The sequence below is a fragment of the Petromyzon marinus genome, chromosome 4, assembly GCF_048934315.1.
Source record: "Petromyzon marinus isolate PM22_M1 ecotype Great Lakes invasive population chromosome 4, UKy_Petmar_22M1.pri1.0, whole genome shotgun sequence".
NCBI classification, from domain to species: Eukaryota; Metazoa; Chordata; class Hyperoartia; order Petromyzontiformes; family Petromyzontidae; genus Petromyzon; species Petromyzon marinus.
In genome coordinates, this window is record NC_133670.1 from 10,631,957 (window position 1) to 10,646,829 (window position 14,873).

Consider the following 14,873-nt stretch of genomic DNA (forward strand, 5'->3'; position numbering starts at 1 on the left):
TCTCTGCAAACAATTGTAAATAGGTTTGTTAATGTTGTTCCAAAAACAATCAGACCCAGTAGCCTCGTATGGCATGTATATACATGTTCACAGATTGATAGAAAATGCAGGTGACAAGCAACCACCTGAGCAAGCAGTGTTTAAGTAGGGTTTCCCAAAAATCTATAACATACATACGGTTCTCACAATCCAATTCTGAGACTCATAAATATCAAATATCTTTTGTAGACTATAAAAATGATATTTGACTTGGCGTAAATTGATGCGGTAACTCTCTAAAACCAAGGTCGAATTATAAAACACTTTGAAATAATACAATGCCTCGCCGAATGCTGAGATTACCTTCCTGGAAAATGCAGTGTTGAGCAAAACCTCGTTTGACAAATAAGATCTTACGGGAAAAATCAGGTTCTGTTCCTGGGTCCGAAATTATCAACCCCCCCCCCCTCTCTCGTTCTTTAACCAATCCTACAAGATTTCCCCCCACTTGGTATCACACACCCAATAGACGCAGAATACATGCGAGTAGAAGAACATCTTATTAAAGTCAGTTTACTGGACACCTGTGAAAAAGAGCATCATCGCTCATCGGAATCCTCACGATGATATATCATGCGAAAGAATGATGGCCAGTGGTCGAGACTAACGAATAAGTGGTAGTCAAATGAGAAAACGTGCCCAGGCGACGTTCATCAGCTCGTGCGCAGGGACTCGATAGATTGTGACATCGTCGGACCGTAAAAGATGGCAATGGCTTGGGTAGGCATGGCTGATGACAATGAAAGATGTCCTTCCAAACCCCCAATGCCAAAGATCAACATACAGTGTTCCTTCTTTTCCAAAGCACATGTCCTTACATCAAAGCATAAAAAACATAACATTTAAGAGTTTAGCAATCTGATGTAGCAAGTTGTAGCCAGACTGCCTGTATTACAGTGTGTTCGCAAACTCGTGTAAGGTGACCCTGCGTTCACACACTGTGTATTGACCATTTACTTACCGTCCCTATGAATGCATTTTGTCAGTTTCTTCAACAAGACATGAATCATTAGTTAGGACTTAATAATGTGTGGCTACACATATGACAAAATATTAATGGTTACATTTATATTTATGATCATTACTTTATGTGGCTGATGCTATTGGATGTGACAAACATATCTTTTTCTCCATGAATGTTACATTAACCTTCATAAAAAATCTATGTTTTTAAGGTTAGACACGAATGCACGGCTTCATTTTTGCAAACTCTTAAGCTTTTGTTCTATTTGTAATTTTCCATTCTTTTGGGGCCAGTGTAAGAACAATTTACGACATGGTTGCAATGTTGCAAGTTTGGTTCAAGATAAGATTTCTGGTAACTTACGAGTAGTCAGGACCACTCATAAGTCAATTGTAACAAATAAGTGGATAAATAGCGTAATGAATGCCAATTAGTGATATTGATAATAACAATAATATACTTAATGATTCATAGAATCAACTTTAATAACATAAACATACTTACCCCAGCCACAAGCTAGCTGAAGCTCACGGAGTGATGTCATGCAAGCCATGTGACATGTGGGTTGTCTTCCTAACAGGTGGTTGACTGGTGCAGTGGGAGTGATGATGTAATCCCTAGAAACAGCCTTAAAAGAGGCACAACCTCACTAAAAACACCCATATGTACTCTGCCTTACAATCGTCTCTTACAGCATTCAGGATTGTACAGCAATCATAGCTTGCCGGACTTAACCAAAATGTGTAAGAGAACTTTCTGCACTCTGGCCCCTGATGCATGTCATAGCAGATGTATGTTGCTGTTCAGTGTGAAGTACATAAATCCAAAAAAGCACTTCCAACATGCTCTCGCTTGCCTCCTTAGTTTCAGAATGGAAATCCGTGTCTACCTTCAATAATTGCCAGAGGTAGACATACTTTACTCTGTTTTCCAGATGTCTCCAACATTTGATTTCCATTTGTTCAAGAAGCTTCTTGGAGACACACAACCATGTCGTAATTTTGTTTTTCTCAACTTTGCTTTATTGCGAAACTATGCCATCAACACATCTGAAATTGTTAATTCTTTTTTCAATTATGTTTAAACTGTACCTCTATTTGTCTAATACATTATTGGAGAGAAAAACACATCTAACATTGTGTTTAGATCTCGAAAGCAAACTATTTCCTACAGCATAGTAAAAAAGAAAATCGGATGAAAAGGAGGATGCTCTACGTGTTACACTTTAAGTCGTCAACTCTGCCCTTCACAAAATAAAAAAAAGATTCGGCATCGGATGTAATAACTTTAGACTTCAAATAAGCAGGACCAGCTCTAGGATTAAAATTCGGGAACTTATTAATCAAATTATTCGTGCAATGATGCTTCAGCCATTAAGTTAAAATCAGAAGGATATTTCGTGACAGACGATTTTTTTTCCTCAAAATTGGAGTGGGATAAGTATTATTAATTGGAAAGCAAATTAATTCCTATTGCAGCTACATGGCAGATTTAGTCTTATGTGATAAACAAAATACTACATCTGTGCGAATCTGATAAACATCAGACTTAATCTGACTGAATCTGTAGTGTTTACACGAGTCTCATTTAACAAGTAGTTGTATGCCTTTTGGCGTCTTCTGGTTCAACACCAATGGAGACTAGGCTCTAAGAAAAGCCGTCTCGGGTGTGAACCAATCAAATTCAAGGGCAGTGCATATTATTATCAGAGTTGTCTTTTTTGTTTGCATTTGGACTGCTTGTGTTGTGGTTATTGCAAACATGATGCCTTGAATAAAGGTGTCAGTTTTTGGGCCAGTTAAAAGGGTAAAACCGATTTCTAGTCTCCATTGGTTGTATGCCTTTTGGCGTCTTCTGGTTCAACACCAATGGAGACTAGGCTCTAAGAAAAGCCGTCTCGGGTGTGAACCAATCAAATTCAAGGGCAGTGCATATTATTATCAGAGTTGTCTTTTTTGTTTGCATTTGGACTGCTTGTGTTGTGGTTATTGCAAACATGATGCATTGAATAAAGGTGTCAGTTTTTGGGCCAGTTAAAAGGGTAAAACCGATTTCTATATCTTGTTACTGGCAAAGAAGGTCTCATAATAAGTAGTTTGGTGTTTAAAACATTACTAGCACGCATTTGTGTATGAGACTGGCACGTTAAATTCCAACTGCTTGTCAATATCAGAGACAGTGCCATATTCCACATTACAACCTTTAAATATTTCCTAGATCCGAAGAGTGCATTAAATAAAATGTATTTACCTCCCCCCCCCCCCCCGAGATTGTATGCACTTCAGATAACTATTAAATTAACAATTACAAGTGCTTTATTTTTTAAGTTGTTGTTCATAAGTGTGTTGAGTTTATTATCATTAGGATATTAGATTGTACAGAGTTATTGCAAATGTGTCAAAACATGGTTAGGAGCTGTTACCCATCATGCATCCCACAGCGGTATTGTAAGTTTACGGTTCACTTTAAAATTGGCTTTAAAACAATGAGTAAAGATTGCCAAAATACAGTACAGGCAAGATGTATAAAATACAAATAGTGTACAGTACAAATGCCGGGCCAATAAATAAATTCCTTATCAACTTGTACCCAAATACTGCTGGATGACCATCACAACACAAACACTACTGAATATCTAGGAGCCAATAGACACGACTAAAAACTGCACACCAGTAAATAAAGACAAATGAATGCACAAAATAGTTACCATGGAGTGTATACGGGTCTGTGGCACAGTGATACAATACAGTACAACAAAACCTGAGTATAAGAATATGCACACTCATCTCTGACCTGATCGGTGACCGTGAAGATTCCTGAGCTACGTACAACGTGTTACCACCACCACCGCATGCCATCTGAGAGGCACGAGGGATTGGCTGACATCATTCACTAAAATACACACACACAACACTGTAAATTGAAAAAGTACCCAACCAAATGATAAAAAGTACTGTACCATGAAAACTTTATTGCATCCACATAAACGCACTTTCCTGGTCTACTTCATACAGGAGCGAGGTTAGTGCTGTGAAATCTCACTGTGATATTGTGTGATATAAATGTGATGTTATTATTTGTATTATTTGATCTATCTACGTGGCTTTACCGAAAGACCAAAAGAATATGAATTCCTGCAGTCACGAAAGCTTTACGTCAAGATTTTTTTTACTATGGATGTTAAAAACTAATTTAATAAGTAGAGGGAAATAAATGGCACCAAAAAAACAGCCATACAGGCCATGGTTTAACCGTGATTATATTACTAAAGGTTTTATTTCAATGACAATTGAACAATAAAACAGCTGTTGAAAGATTTCAGTCGCTTTCTTTGATTTTACAACAAACACTGGGTGATTCCGGTTGGAACTTTACTGAAACAGATACGTTACAAAAAAAAAAACTGTTCTAGATTATAAATTACTTGTTGGCAAGCAAATAATAACTTTGTGTGACATTTTTTGGTCCATCGACAGATGGATCAAGGGCTCCTCAAGTCACATAGGTCATGGTGGTTATTTGACCATACTTCACACTGGTCAGTACGAGTTGGTGGAGGCGGGGTGGAGGAATCGTGGACCTGTTTAGATGTAATTGCCCACTGATGCAAGCCATGATCGGAAAACAGAACTCGGGCCGCCAGAGAGCAAACCACTTAGTCATAGCTCCATCCCATATGTATATAAAAACTGTTTTTATCTTGATATAATTCATTTTTTTAGAAATTACTAGATTAGGGTTAGGGTGCTGCCATGGTGTAATAATTGCTAATAAGTGTGCTTTTTGATCTGTAATTGTGGAATGCTTTCATGTTGTCTGCCGGCCGAGTTGCCCTTGATAAAAAAAAGCTTTTTGGCTCAATGGGATTTACTCGGGACACAAACTTCTGATTTGATTCCGATTCTGAAATCAGAATCACACACTGGACTTTCAATCCAGAGGTCGGCAGTTCCATTCGATCTCCCGGTGTGACGGATTAAACAACTGGTACATTTCCATAATCCCGCCGCCTATCCAGCTACAACAGTATAAATTGGTACACCGTGGTTAGTTGATGGGCATGTGTGGTGGGGTAAAGAGTACTGGACTCTTTCAAGACATCTGACCAATGGTAAAATGTGGTGCACACTACAATCAATAAAATACCTTCGTGAATGTTGGCACACGATCTCGAGCAAATGCAAATTATTCTTTCCACATCTAATCAATGTATTAATTGCCAACATTCATAGGTAAGTGTTTGAATGAGCAATATCACGGCTTCACTCGAAACCCTGCAATTGGCCACTTTGGTGTGCAAGCGTGTCAATTACTCTAGTAATATATATACACACTTGACCAAATCAACCAAAATGCATGAGATATCACCAGATCTCGGAAGCCGAGCAGGTTTATGGCCAGGATAGTGTTGCAATATGCGATTCATAAACCAGGTGCTAGTAGAGGCTGTAGCTGCAGCACGGGCTATGTTGCCAGCAGTGTTGGTGGTGGTGGTGGTATGTTCTAACGTCTATTTTGCCCGACGTTACAACCAGCAGTGGAGTGACAAATGTGATGTACACACACACAGCACTGTGTCCAAATGCTGCTTATATGGGTGTACATTGAAATTAATGTTTCCAACACGTCAAGCGTATCAAGAAGAACTCTTTGAATCAGGATACAATGTTACGAATATCTGCAGCACGTTTCCTTTCCATGACGGTTTACGTATTCCTGCAGTGACCGATTTATTCAGAAGAAGACACCTTCTGTTTCACGGAATATTTGGTGATGATGCTGCTTGGTTAGTAGTGGTGCACAAACGCAATGAATAAAAAAAACACTCAACACACTCGTCAATAACAACAATGTGGCCTTAAACGAAAAAAATATAATCGGCGATGTTTCGGGCAATGGCCCTTCTTCATTGCACATAAACCAGCACAGCGGATTTTATTCGGTCGCAGACGTAATACATTAAATGTAGTAAAATGTTGAACTGATAGTTATTTCTCAGAGGTGACTTCAGAAATAATTCCGTGAAAATTTTAACTCATTTTTAACAAGCATTGCTAAAAAAAAAAAGTTATATTTCGTGCCTATTTAAATACTGCGTATACAGTAAAAACTTGGATTGCAAGAAACTTGGTCTGCGAGTGTTTTGCAAGACGAGCAAAATTTTAAAATAAATATTAATTTGATAAACGAGCGAGGTCTTGCAATACGAGTAGTAGTACGTATACGCTTTGTCTGCCGAGCGTCACGTGATCACAACTGATTAACGAGTGCTTTGATATACGAGTGCTTTGATATAGGAGTGCTTTGGATTACAAACACGTTTCCGGAACCAATTATGCTCGCAATCCTAGGTTTTACTACACTGCATTAGCCAACAGGCAACACATTACCTGTTACATCACTCCCACAAGATGCGCGGTGTGCAATTTGTATCGTGTATAAAATAACATTTCCAAACCACGAACTTTATTGTCACGTCATCCAATTATTTTTTCTACCTAGTAAGCACGATAAAAAAATAAACAATTAATTTGGTGGACCGCTTGCCTAAATACACAGCAGTTCGTAGTTGCGTATTATCGTGCGAATCGTTTAAACACTACAATGTTAAAATGGAATGGCATTTTTAATTACAAATAGAACAAAGTCAGTAAAAAATAACCAATGTAATAAAATAATGTGGATATTCATGTGTGGGCGTTCCATTATTAAACAAAAAAAATTGGCAATTCCTAAACGCGCATCTTGGCTGTCATCACAGAGAGCTCAAAATACGGGGGACACCCAACGAACACCGACTGGACATCTGTAAAATAAAGAGCTTTAAAGCTCATCGGATTCCTCCAGTATAAATATTCTGATTCTGAACTCCTTCCCAACACAAACCAAGAGGATTGATGGACGAGTCTACGCACTCGTTCGTTATTCGCCCGGTGTAGTTGGGTAACAACACCAACAACCACCAACACCACCACCACCACCAAGATCAATAGGATTCAACGTCGTGCGAAGCTGGTTAAACAAGTTCACGGTAACAAACAAACAAACAACAACAAAAACCCACAGAGCCGAGCTTCCTCCTTCACGTGCCGGCAGCACCACAAGCCGAGTTACAAGAAGCGGCGTCTAACACACCACGGGCACAGCAAAGGAGGGGTGCCTGGGAGAAAGAAAAAAAAACCGGTTACCGGTTTCGGAGTGCGAGACGAGAAAGATCGAACACGGGAAGGCGCCACGAGCAGCAAAAGTTGAAGCGAACCACCAACCCCACCACCACCAACAACAACAACAATCGATGTGGGGTGGGGTGGGGGTACGCGCACGCACGCACGCACACGGCGACAGCGACAAGGGGGTGAGTGACACACACACACAAACATCCACCCGTCAAAAACTGGCGACGTTGTCACTCACCATGGCCAGAGCGCAGTCGAGACCGCAGCGTGGCGGTGCCGCCGCCGCCGCTGCTGCTGCTGCTGGATGGGACCGGTGGAGGCAGCCCTGCTGGGGATTTGCGCTGTATGCATCCAGAGAAGGAGCTTCACCACACACCCACCCACCCACCCCACCTCTCTCTCACTCACTCTCTCACTCTCTCTCTCAACCCCGTCTCTCTGCCTGCTGCTGACTCCTCGTCCCTGCCTACCACGAACAACCTTCGCAGGCTGGCGCCGGCTCCGTGGCTTTTTGATGCTGACCGGTCGAGGCTTCTCCTCCGCCCACCCCCGTCCACACACACCCACAACACACCCACCCACAACACACCCACCCACAACACACCCACCCACAACACACCCAGCCACACACAAACCCACCCACAACACACCCACCCACAACACACACACCCACACACACCCACCCACAACACACCCACCCACAACACACCCACAACACACCCAGCCACACACAAACCCACCCACAACACACCCACTCACAACACACACACCCACACACACACCCCCACAACACAACACAACCACCCACAACACACACACCCACACACCCACAACACACCCAGCCACACACACACAATACACCCACAACACACCCACCCACAACACACCCAGCCACACACACACACACCCACAACACACCCACACACACACAAAGCACCCACACACACAAAGCACCCACCCACCCACACACACCCACCCACAACACACCCCCACACACACACCCACACCACTCACAACACCCCCCCCCCCCCACACAACACACACCCACACCCCCCCCCCCCACACACAACACACCCCCCCACACCACTCACAACACACACCCCCACACAACACACACCCCCACACAACACACCCCCCACAACCCCCCACACAACACACCCCCTCCCCACACACAACACACCCCCCACACAACACACCCCCTCCCCACACACAACACACCCCCCCACACACAACACACCCCCCCACACAACACACCCCCCCCACACAACACACCCCCCCCACACACACAACACCCCCTCCCCACACACCCCCCCACACCACTCACAAGACAGCCCCCAGGACCCCACCCCGGGGCTAGAGGAGGTTGTTGGAGCACTTCCCACCACAGTCCTACGGCAACACGTGCAGCCCTGTGGGCTTGAAGCGGCGAGCTGGACAACAGACCACAAGCGGTGGCAGGAGGAGGCGACTTCGGTGGCGATGGGTGTGGGTGGTGGTGTTGTAAGAACACAAACCCAGCGAGACTCTCTGTCTGTCTGTCTCTCTCTGTCTCTCCCGCCTGCTTTACTTGTGGGTAGAGAAAGAAGAGAGAGAGCGAGGGGTTGGGGCAGTGGAGGTGCAGTGGTGGTGGGGAGGGATGGAACGCGCGTGGGCTTTACTTGATCAGCCGAGCTCTCTGCTGGTGGTGGTGGTGGTTGTTGTTGTTGCTGGTGGTGGTGGTGGTAGTGGGTGGGGAGGAGGAAGGGGAGACCGTGAGGAACGCTGCAACGGGCAACCGAGACCTGCCGACGAGGACGACGACGAACATGAAACGCGACAAGACAGGCGACTACTTTCAATTACGCCAAAGCGTTCGTCGCTACGCACGTCGCGAGGATGGGCCGGCCGGGAAGGGCGGTGGATAAAGCGCTCGGGAGTGTAATTTAACACCTTCCGATTTTAGTCATTAACCGCGGTATATAAAAGCGCGGAGTTACAAACGTCAGAGGTGGGTTTGTGGGTTAGTGGTGGCTGGGGGGAGCGGCAGCGCGCGTTGTGCGGCAGGAAGCCCCCCCCCCGCCCCCCAGCCGTGCCTGTGAGACCTGGTCACCTTGAGTTGCGTGAAGGTCATTGCCGCACGCGTACAGTGCAGCTACTCTTAACCATGGAGCTGATGCTACTGCTGATGCTATTGCTGCTGATGGTGGTGGTGACGGCGGCTGTGGTGGTGGTGGTGGTGCACGCCTCTTCCACCCCCCCCCCCCCCCAATAAACAAAGCAGCCCCGCTTCACTGCCGCCTCCTAAATATAGTGCCGTGGTCGTAGCGCGGAATGTGGCCGGGTTATCGGTGGGTGTCAGCACCCTCCTCCAGCACCCTCCTCCTGCACCCTCCTCCAGCACCCTCCTCCAGCCTCCTCCTCCAGCACCCGCCTCCTCCTCCTGCTGCTGTCCTCGTGTCCCGCACTGGATTTTGTTGCGGCTCGTGCCACGCCGGGCTAGGTGATGATGTCCTTGCTCTGTAATCCACCGTACGACCACCACCACCCACCCACCCCGCGACTTTGTGATCCCATTATTTACTTACCCGTGAAGCTACTACGGCACTTATTATTAAGCGTGATGATGGGATTGGTTTAAATAGCGAACTGTCCACAGCCGTCGCTGACGTTCCACGTTGTTGTAAAAGCCTCTGCCGCAGTGAAATGCGCGTTAAATAACAGTAGGAGCTTTGTGTGCGTGTGTGGAGATGCTATGTTGGGAGAAGGGGGGGGGTCTTAAAAGTTTGACTTGCATTGTGCTTGCACGCAGGTGTCTGAGAGGAGGGAAAGCGTTGGTTGAATTCTTTCAGGAGTGGCATTTGTGTGGAAAATCTTGGCACTTACCACGAGGCATGATTGTGAAATATAACTTTAACGTCTCGTTCGTATCTCTACAGGGCCAGGAATCATCATCTGTGATCTGTGCGCTGCTTCTGTGGCGGGGACGTCTTTATCTCATGGACTCAATGAAGACTTACAAACTTTATTTTGGGATTCGCTACTGCTCACTCAGTTGGCAACAGTGCGCGTTGATGCCAACAATGTGACCTCTGAGAAAAAAAAGTGTGATTGCATGGGGACAATTTCACGTTTGATACGCATTTCCTTTCATTATTAAATGCATATTCATTTACATGTAATAAATACCGTGTTATATATAAGGAAACGGAAAAAAGGATTATTTTTTGGATATAGTTCGAGTTAAATTATGAATATGCCTCGCCATTGAAATAATGCATTTGTATCGGTTAAAACCATATTTGGTTAACCTGGGAATGTTATTTTTATTAAGATTACATTTGTGCTGCTGAGGTATTTTTCTTGCATATGAAGATGTCACGGACATTTTTAAAAAATGCAAGAAGAGCTTTTTAATGCTTTGTGAAAACAAATTGGAGAGATGCTGGATCTAAAATCCGATATGACATTGATAATTATCCTTCAGAATATACAATTACTGTAATGTCATTCAGAGTCAGAGTCGAATGTGTTCGAACAGTCTTTTTTTAAATTTGATCGTGATATTTTTTTATTAACTGCCAACGTAATGAAATTTAAAACACAAACATTGTGTTTATAAAACACATGCACAAATGACAGTACAGTACTGCATAAAAATGAGCAGCAAGTACTATAATGATGACTATGACACCCCTTATTTGGCAAAAATGTATCAAGTCAACCCCATTATAGTTTCCATGACACAAACCCCCTACACATTTCACACTAAACAGAAGCTGATTTATGTAACTGAAACAAATACGGTGGAATTTTTGGAAGGACAACAATGTAAACTTGTGTATACTGTTTATTTTTAAAACACAGTTGCTGAGCACAGGTCCAAAACAACAAGCGGAGGCAACAAACAGCCATAAAAAATATGATTGGTTCTTTCGGTAAAGTCACGTAGAAGGGAAACAATAAAATAATATAAAACAATAAAATTATCACGACGTTTCGACTGCAACACAAGCAATCATCATCAGGTGTGAAAACCACAGCAAGAACATTTGAAAAAAGTGGCGGTTTTTTTAACGTTAGCACCACAGAGAGCGATTTGGCAGTTTGTTCAGATGGACGAGGCCATCATTGTTCGGAAAAGAGGAGGGGGGAGACGAAAATAATGGATGCGGTCTGAAAGCCACCGTAAGCGTAAACAATCAATTAAGACCCGAAATTGTTTATCAAATCCTTCCAATGATTTCTAAGCCAGAATCCATCTTCTCGGTTGAAATTGTCTCTGTGTTTGTATATGTGGATAGCCTCATGAACGAATCTCTCATGGTAGCCAGATGGCTTGCAAAGAACCTCTGTCTTGGAGAAGTCAATGTCATGTGAGCCTACTGAATTATAACAGTGATCTGCCACGGCCGAGGTGTTGGTCCTACCGTGTTTTAGGTCTGCTTTGTGTTCACGAATGCGGTCCGAGACATGTCGTTTGGCTTCTCCAATGTAACTACTACCACAGAGGCAACTTAGTTTGTAGATGCCAGGGTACTGTATGTCCGGAAGCACATCTGTTACAGACGGAACCAGATCACGGATTTTATGTAATGTGTTGAATCGGACCTGGATCTTGTGTTCATTCAAGATTTTGGAGATCTTTTTTGTGATCCCCGCAATATAGGGTAAAGTGATGGTTTTGAAAGGCTCCTCAAGAGGGTCCTTCTTCATGATTGGAGTGATAGCTTTGCGGATTGTGTAGTCGGAGTAACCATTAGCCTTAAGAGCTTGGTGTACGTGCTTGAGTTCACTGGCTATGTGTTCCTGGTCGAATATGCAATATAAAAGCTTAGCAGTGTTCATTGGAGCGCTGTCTTTCTGACAGCTCTGTTTCTTCACCTGAGGACGACTGCTTGTGTTGTGGCCGAAACGTCGTGAGAATTTTATTTTATGTTTTATTTTTATTATTTTATTATTTCCCTTCTACGTGACTTTACCGAAAGAACCAAGAAGACGAATCCCTGCAGTCACGAAAGCTTTAAATCGAAATATAAAAGTTGTAAAGTAATAAGTAAGCGCTAGCATGTTTCTTGAATTGAGTGAGATTATAGGAGCTTGGGAAAAGTTGAACGAAGGGAAGAATCGGAGAAGTGTTTGACCTGCATGCATGAGATGAAACTCTGATTTCGATGTAAGGGGCCGTCCATAAATGACGTCACACACCGGGGGGGGGGGGTCAGACATTTGTGACGAGGGGGAGAAGTTTGAGAAATGTGACGTCACATCAAAATACCCAACTTTAAATAAATATCGACAACATGTTCTACTTAATTAAATAGACATTTTAATAAAGGTTTTCTCCTACAACATCAGAATGCAGCGCCACATTAAATGCGCACTACAATGACAATAGGTTAAAGCGATTTAAAGCATTTGGGGGGGGGGGGGGTGGCAGACCTTTGTGACGTCATATTTGAGGGGGGTCTGACTTTTTGTGACGCCGTGTGACGAAGGGAGGGGGGTCAAACATCGTCCAAAATCGCGTGACGTCATTTATGGACAGACCCTAAGTCACAACCCTTTGAAAACTACTCTTATTATTTTAGTATCTGCAGTAATTTATATTTGCAACATGAAACTTACACATGCGACCATTACCGTACTTAATATCATATTAATATTTTTACATGGTAAAATAAAGTTTTCCCTTCAAGGTTTGTCCAATTTTTTTCTAAGTTTGACATGAAGAATTTATTTCGTCCATGAATACAAATCATTCAGAAAATTAGATGCTTTAATTGCTCATTCATCGTACATTGTTTGATTTTCAGCCAGCATACTCATTAATTTCAGGTTTTGTGACATTTAATAATCGCTAGATGTCACCTGGATGGGGTGAATTAAGGTTTACATTTGACATCAGATTCAATACGAATGAAGCTTTTTCAAACCAGGATGTCAATGTGAAAACCTACAGCTCTAATATGCTATTTTTAGTGTTTCATCATACTTCTTAGAGCCATTTGGCGGCTTTAAATCAAGTACTACACATTTGTATGCAGGTGTGTTCGCATACTGTATAAAGTACACTAATTCATAGCTTTGTCAATTCACTCCTGTATGAAGGCTTCACACCGTTTCAATGATGGCGGTTGTTTGACCATACTCCACGATGCCAGTGAGTATTGATTGGTCAAGGGGGTTCCAGGACCGGTTAAATATCACTCGCCAATGATATCAGCCCTACTCTTTGGTTCTATTCGGTAAAGTCACGTAGGTAAAAAATAAAATAACAAAAATCACGACGTTTCGGCTACAACACAAGTGGCCTTCATCAGGTGAAGGGACCGGACTCCAGAGGACAGCGTTGGAGTGAAGACAGCCAAGCCCAGGTCGTGTCCTTTAAGCTGTGACTTTACCGAATAGAACCAAAGAGTATGGATCCTTGCAGTCACGAAAGCTTCAAATCTAGAAAAGATATCAGCCGTGGTCAGTAATTGAACTTAAGTCGGCGGATTCATAGCAAAGTGCACTAACCACTGCCCCACCACTATAAATGCGATATGAAACATAACACCAGCATTACATTTCAATCTAGATGTGTACAGCATTACATCTGTTCACTGGTTTTAACCATTAAAACATTGTTTTATAGTGTGCTTTTTCCAAGGCGCTTTACAGCAATTGTACAATTGTGCATAAGATAGTGGTTGAGATAAAGTGGGGTTATTGAAAGTGGTGGTGTAGTTATGGTGACGGTAGAATAGGTGCGAGAGGTTATTGATGGGTTGGGGTACACCTGGTTATAGCTTGTGGGCAGGGACAGGGACGAGCAGTAATCTGGGCTCTGGAGAAGAAATGCCTTGCAGCTGGGGCGTTAAAGGTGACAATAACTGCAATCCTTCGGCCAATTTTAATTGTAATAGTTATCGCCTAGTATGCTAGAGGGCGTGTTCGCCGTGGTGGCTCCGTGTCTTGGTTAGATAACTGTGTGCATGGAGCTCATCACTCAGCAGTGGACACTAAAGTGACAAGAATACTATACGGTGAGATGGCTACACTCAGACACCGCTAAAGACATGCATACAGGCGAGTCTCGTTTAACGCGCGTTCTTTCTGCGAGAATTCGCTATGACAATCTTTTGTTTAATTTAGACTAATTTGTTCCTAAAACGAGCAAAATGTTCTCTTAGCAAGGAGACTTATCGAGCTATATACGTCCTGTGGCGGTAGGGGGCATACGGAGTCCCGCAACTGTTTACCAGATGTGCTGTCCTGAATGCCCACGTGTTTCGTCGTGTGGTGGAGGGAGCCTCGTGGCGGCATGAGGACAGGAAGTGGCTGGGTTCGTAGTGGCTACGAACCCAGCCACCCTGGTTCGATTCCCAGCCACGGCAAACATCGGTGACGAGTGTTGTTTGAACCAGCGGTCTTGCATGGTCCCTGCTGCTCCCTTTACCCTTCAACTTACAAATGCCAGGCACCTGCAAGCACGGTGGTTCTTCATGTGTGGTAAGTGTTAAATTTAATACTTTATTTTACGTCACTTTACCGAATGAACCAAGAATATGAATCCCTGCAGTCACGAAAGCTTTCAATCAAAATTTAAAAAAAATCATTTTTATTTCTCATGTTAAATAAAATAGTTAAAGAGTGGAACATTTTGGGGCTGAAACGTATCTCAACTATTAACATGGGAGTCAATTACTATTATAATGAGTCAAAAATGTCTG

The 14,873-nt window shown here is 43.3% G+C and overlaps 1 protein-coding gene and 1 long non-coding RNA gene across 5 annotated transcripts in view; one reads left to right on the forward strand and one right to left on the reverse strand.

Annotated features, from left to right (window-relative positions):
- LOC116938742 (RNA-binding motif, single-stranded-interacting protein 3-like) overlaps positions 1 to 7,722 on the reverse strand; it is a 150,133-nt gene extending 142,411 nt beyond the window's left edge. The window contains exon 1 of one of the 4 annotated variants that reach the window (XM_076056321.1): positions 7,418 to 7,722. In XM_076056321.1, coding sequence (XP_075912436.1) covers positions 7,418 to 7,420 — 3 coding nt within the window. In that variant the 5' untranslated portion in view covers positions 7,421 to 7,722. Of the gene's footprint in view, positions 1 to 7,191; positions 7,341 to 7,417 lie in introns of those variants that run through there. The other 3 variants (XM_032946300.2, XM_076056309.1, XM_032946296.2) reach the window with 3 other exon arrangements.
- Positions 7,723 to 9,541: 1,819 nt separating this feature from the next.
- On the forward strand, positions 9,542 to 11,495 carry LOC142907094 (uncharacterized). The gene is made up of 2 exons (XR_012930797.1): positions 9,542 to 9,658; positions 10,095 to 11,495. It is a non-coding gene; the product is annotated as an uncharacterized LOC142907094 (long non-coding RNA).
- Positions 11,496 to 14,873: the final 3,378 nt, after the last annotated feature.